Here is a 5,759-nt window from a genome sequence, read left to right as displayed (position 1 = left end):
AATTTAATAAGATGTTGCTTAAATTTCTTTTCATAGAAGACCCATCTTCCATTAAAGATCTTATTGGCACAGTGCTATTGTCATTTCCTCAACATGAAATCTTGTTTGTTATTAAAATATGCTTGTAAGAGATTATTATTGTTAATAAGGAATATAAACCTTATTAATTAAGTTTTTTAATCAGCAATATAAACCTTATTACGGGAGCTCCTAAACTTCAATTTCCAGAAAAAATCAATACAATTTTGATCAATTTTTAGTTTTAACCAAAGTTATAGAAATATATTTATATGCAAATTCATACATCCAAACATATGGAGAATCTCCAGCAGTTCAATCCAACATAAATTCAACCAATTTAAGTTCCATTTGAGCAAGACTTTACTCATTGACTGCAGATTCAATCGTTTTTTTAGCAGTCTTCAATTATTTGCAGACAATTTAGTTTGTTTCCAGTCATTGTGCTACAATTAAAGAGGGGAAAACATCTAAAAAGGTAGAATACAAGTAGGGCATTTGGCTTGCATACATCAAGAATCAGTAAATTCCATCATTTATACACAAGCACATTTACAACTACCTTTGAATCTGCTTCAATCTCTATTTAAGAAATTATGAACAGCCTGCTCTTATTGAAAGACTGACACCAGCTCATAAAGTCTCAATTTTCTCCAGAAGCATAATTCCACAAGCTTCTAACATTTGCAATGCTGCAACAGACAGGAATAAAATAATGATCATTTTTTTTTTTGGAATTATTTTTTGCTTAGTAAAACATATTAATAATGTCGAAGGGCTTCAAATCGTCGACAAAAACTTACCGGGCACATAAACCTCAGGTTCAGTTGGTCTGATCAAACCTTTGGTTTGAATCTTGTTCTGGAGCAAAAGCTGGAAAATAATGAGTAAAATAATTAGTCAGAATGACTGCTTAGTCCCCATAGTAATAAAATTATGTCCAGATATGGAGAGTTTTACCAGAGCTCCAATGGCTGCTGGAACACCAACCGTGCGGGCCATTTCTCTGGGTGGTTTTTTCTTTGAATAAAAAAGGAAGACTCTATTAATGAGGTTTAAGCGAGATTTTGTCTAGATCGTCGGAGTCGGAGAAAGCAAGGTGCTAGAGGATAGTGAGAAACTCAGAATAAATGATCTTCTAACGGAAGAGGATTCCCCGGTATCAGACTCTACTAGAACATCATCCGATGAAGCTACATCGGTTACCAAAGCATCTTCTGACTGAGCAGCAGAAAGTGATTCGAAAACAGAACCCGATTCCGTGGCAACACCCGATGGAGTCCATTTTTTGCCTTGGCCGACTTTCATTCAAATGGTGAGTCCAGCCATTCTTCTAGCAGAAGCACACCTTATAGAATTATAGAAAGGATAAAAGTCCTAAAGGAAAGACCCATACCGTCTTCCTCTGATCAAAAGGGAGCCCTTTATTGAACTTCAACCGTGGGAACACACTCTTACTCGAAAGAAGGAAAGTCAATACAGGTGCCGCTTCTTTAATCGTAAAGTGCTTCCCTTGATCGGGTTGACGAGCTTACCCTGGGTTATACTAGAATAGCCAGATTGGCGAACTAAAGAAGAGTCATAATAAGCCAAGAAGGGGAAATGAAACCTCTGAGATCTTCTTCGAATCCGGATCCAGATATGGAACATCTCAAAAAAGATCTCTCTGAACATATCTAGCGCCTTCTTAATCTCAAACTCAAAATGAGTTTTCAAAAGAGTGTTCATTAGTTGACAGCTATTTAGTAGTAACCATTTGGATTTCTTCTTATGTATTAAGTCTTAATAGCTAGAAGGAATCTGACTGTAAGCTAGTAGTCCAACTACTGTACCCTGAGAATACTAGCAGTAAGTAGTATGTTTTTCCAGATGTTCAGAGAATTCTCCCATAGAATTAGACAGATCGCCTCGAAGCTGACTGAGGCAATGACCAGAGAGAGTAGATCTGGCTTCCGGCTATGAGGATGGCGAAACCCATTATCATCCTGACATAACAGACTCTAGAATTTCAAAATGTGTTTGAGATCAATATGAGAATGAAAGCCTGTCAGCGGTTAAGTCAGCGAGACCATAAGCCCCTTTATAGATAGGGGCGGTCAGAGGCACTGTCAACCTTAACCGGCACACGCACCTGCATAATCAACTGATCCCGAAACTTCCCTCAGGTTAAACAACCGAATCTCCTAGCTCCACAAATGGGTAGTATGAACAAGTCGGGAAATCTATTGGCTGTTGTAGTAACTGGTTGGTGTAGGAGCATACGCATAAGAAAAAAGCCAATTTTTCCGTATTTTCAGGTAAAAGACCAAGCCAATCGAATCAAAGAAGTCAATAACTCACTCAATAAGAGGATCTTCTTAAAGAGGTAGAGTAACGGGAACTGACCAATGACGAGAGCTTAACGAAGGACTCATTTCCATAGCGGGAGCGTACGCGAGGAGCTAATCACGAGGGTGGTATCGATATCATCATTTTCGTCTAGATATGGTTCATTTGGCAAAGTCACTAAATCTTCAATTACATACACAGAACAAAAAAAGTCTGGTTTGGTATATCCTTGTCCCGCCCCTTTGCAACCCATGATAACTATCACGAAATATTCCAAGGCTCTGCAAAGAGGTTCCACTCCACGGAAGCCCTTCCTTATGTCGGTGAAACCAACAGATTAGCAGACTCAGCGCCCATGAGGCACTGAAATTGTTTGATTCTCAGAGGCTCTTAAAAGCCCTATTATGCCTTCTTTGAAACTTGCTTAGCTTGACTGGTGGTATTTTGGAGAGGGTTTTCGAGATCCGGTGGCGGAGGTGAGTGTTGTCCTCTAAGCTAACTCCCTGATTCCTTCTGTTGTGCCTGCCGATTCGATTACTCCTGAAAAGTGGCATCGGCTTCTGACTTTGAAAATTGGAAGCGGACAAGTGAGTAGTTTAATATCAGACAGGTGGCTAGCCGACATGCCCAAAAGGACTCAGCTGAAAGATTAAAGAGGACCATAGGCCGCAGAAAATAACTATACGCCAGCTCGAGTGCAAGCTAAAGTTCCAGTTGTTCCGACTATCGGCTACCTCTCTGACTACCGGAAGTAGAAGGGCATACTCTAAGCTGACTTGACATGGCGAGTGCTTATTCAAAAAGCGATTCTCACCCTAGGGTTAGGTATCATAATAGAGTCAAGTAGGACAGAACGATTAGCTTAGCAGTGAACAAGAATCATTCAATCAGCTCCAGAGCTGGGAGTTCTTTTGCTATTTCAAATAGGAGGTCTTATGAAGAAGAAATGAACTGAGATAGAGATAGAGGCAAGGCAGAATAAGCGATGTTGGAGGCAGGGCTCCTAGAAGAGAAGCTCATACCCAAAGGGAAATGATCCTTAGGTCAGAAAGGCCCCTCTCTTCACTAAGCTAAGCCGGAAAGAGAGAGAGAGTGAGATCCGAGCATAGCCATAGATGTGGAACTCTTTCGAAAGAGGTAGGAATTCTTCGCTAAAAAAAGAGGACAGGTGCGCAGCGGTTCGTAATCGTAGCAAGTGACATCTTCAATCAAGAAAGACCTGGCTCAAGGGAAGAGAGTTCCTTCACTTCCGGGCTGAAAGAAGCGAGTGACTCTCGCGGGTATCTATCAACATATAGAGATGTCGCCCCTGTCGCTGCACTTGGAGGCCTTATCACTGTTGGTGCTTTTCATAGCGTAGTAGAGTAGCCAAGGGCGTAAGCTAAATTCTAAACATGGAAAAACCTCCTTTGCCCACGTGGTGGATAATCCTCAGGGGGAGACGACGGTTGTCTTCCATTCAAGTTATAATGAGCATCGTGATGGTACAGGTGGCCGTCTCTTTATTAAAAATGCAAGCAGAAAATAAAGAAAAACAACACTTTTTTCTCCACGTCAGAAATTTCAACGCTGACCGACAAATACAAATTTGTTCTTATTGGAGAATTTCTGTGGGTACACCCACTTATGGAAATTATCAAAAAAAGTTTTTGATGACCTCAAACTAACAGGAAAGTGAAAAGTGGGGCTCATACATGGCAGACATGTATTGATTCAGTTAACCATACCTGAGGACTACACTCGGATTTTCTCCAGAAAATATATTAACATCACCGGTAAACCTATGAAGCTACTCAACTGGTCTCCTGATTTCAACCCAAATCATGAAACTCCCACTATACCGATATGGTTTAGTTTACCTGGTCTCAAGCTACATTTTTTTCACCATAAGGTTCTCTACTCTATTGGGGACATCTTTGGGGATGCTTTGAAGCTAGATCTGCCTACTTTCAACCTAACCAGACCCTCGGTGACCAAAATACTTGTGGAAAAAGATATTATTTTACCTGATGTTACTGAAGTCTGGCTGGGCACAACCTATAATGGTTATTGGCAATAAATTGTCATGGAGCACAGACCCCCATATTGTACCCACTATAAGATGTTTGGTCATGTTCTTGATAAATGACACAAGTTTCATCCAAATTTGAAATCTAAGGTTCAAGTGAAGAAAGATGGGTCTAACCCCATTGCTTTGGACATTTTAGTTCAACCTGGGTAGAATACTACCAGACAAGAGGTGTTTGTTGCCCCTAAGGACCCCCCCATGACACTGCTGTTACTGTTACTGCGAGTGATGTGATGCTGGCACCTTCAAACCCCATAGAAAATAATACTAATGGACTATTACCTACAGGAAATACTAATGGACTATTACCTACAAATGATAATGTTCAGACTGATAATCAGAAGAGCCTCGTAGCTCCACTTCTTCAAGAAGTATGCGGTGTAGAGGTAACTCATATTTCAAATATACTATAACCTATTGTGGATACTACGGTAGGTATTCCTTCTGCTTCACCTTTATCACCCCATCAGACTGATTCTTCAAATGAGAAATGACAAGTCTATTCCAGGAGGAAGAAGAAGAATGGAGACCAACTCTAGCTCGGGAACATATTAGATGATACATTAGTTACTACTGGCATCTTACCAACTTATCAACTTGCTCGTTCCCTAGAGCTAGAGGTAGAGGCAAGACCAAATTGGGTCTTTCTCTAGCCACCTGATTCTATGTATTTCGACATTTTTTGGCTTTTTATTTAACTATCTAATATATTTTTTCTATTTTTTTCTAGTTTTGGAACCATTTGTGATTTTCTGTGGGCAGAGTGTCATGCTTGAGCCCTCCCACACATTATATATGTATCTTTCCTTCTATTTAATATATTAGCCTTTTTGGGCTTTCAACCTTTATGATACATATATATATATATTAGAAAAAATCCGAGGGCAAATATATTAATACGGAAAAGATACAGAAATGTTGTATGAGAGAGCCTAAAAGAAAGTCCAACTCATACAATACAACACACACAAAACCCAGATAAAGCAAAGATACATAAAGGTAAAAAATGAAAAAAACCACAAAAGGGCACAAAAGTGCTAGGGACGTCTTACTTTAGTCCATCTGCCTCTAATTCTTGGAAGTGAGCTAGTTAAGAAATTCCTCAGCTCAAGTAAATCTTCATGTACTATTGCCCGTAGTAACCAAAGTATTATCCATCAGATTCCTGAGCTCCAGTACCAGTAGATCTTCATTCTTTAAATCAAAAAAGTTAATATAAATGGTATTTTTGAGTTGATATTAAGGATTTGGGAGTTATAAAAGAAAATATAAGTTTAGGTGCTTTTATATATATATATATATATATATATATATATTGTTATTGTTTTACTCAAAAAAGATTATA

The 5,759-nt window shown here is 39.2% G+C and overlaps 1 protein-coding gene across 1 annotated transcript in view; it reads right to left on the bottom strand.

Annotated features, from left to right (window-relative positions):
- Positions 1-325: 325 nt before the first annotated feature.
- Positions 326-5,759, bottom strand: part of LOC110033140 (alpha-aminoadipic semialdehyde synthase) — a gene marked incomplete in the record, with an annotated part of 112,360 nt that continues 106,926 nt past the window's right edge. Inside the window, 3 exon segments of the mRNA XM_020737027.1 lie at positions 326-710; positions 822-891; positions 979-1,011. Coding sequence (XP_020592686.1) covers positions 652-710; positions 822-891; positions 979-1,011 — 162 coding nt within the window.

Source organism: Phalaenopsis equestris, unplaced genomic scaffold, assembly GCF_001263595.1.
Source record: "Phalaenopsis equestris unplaced genomic scaffold, ASM126359v1 Scaffold001097, whole genome shotgun sequence".
In the NCBI taxonomy this organism is placed as follows: Eukaryota; Viridiplantae; Streptophyta; class Magnoliopsida; order Asparagales; family Orchidaceae; genus Phalaenopsis; species Phalaenopsis equestris.
Note: the sequence above shows the minus strand (reverse complement) of the source record. Positions and strands in the feature narration are given on the sequence as shown.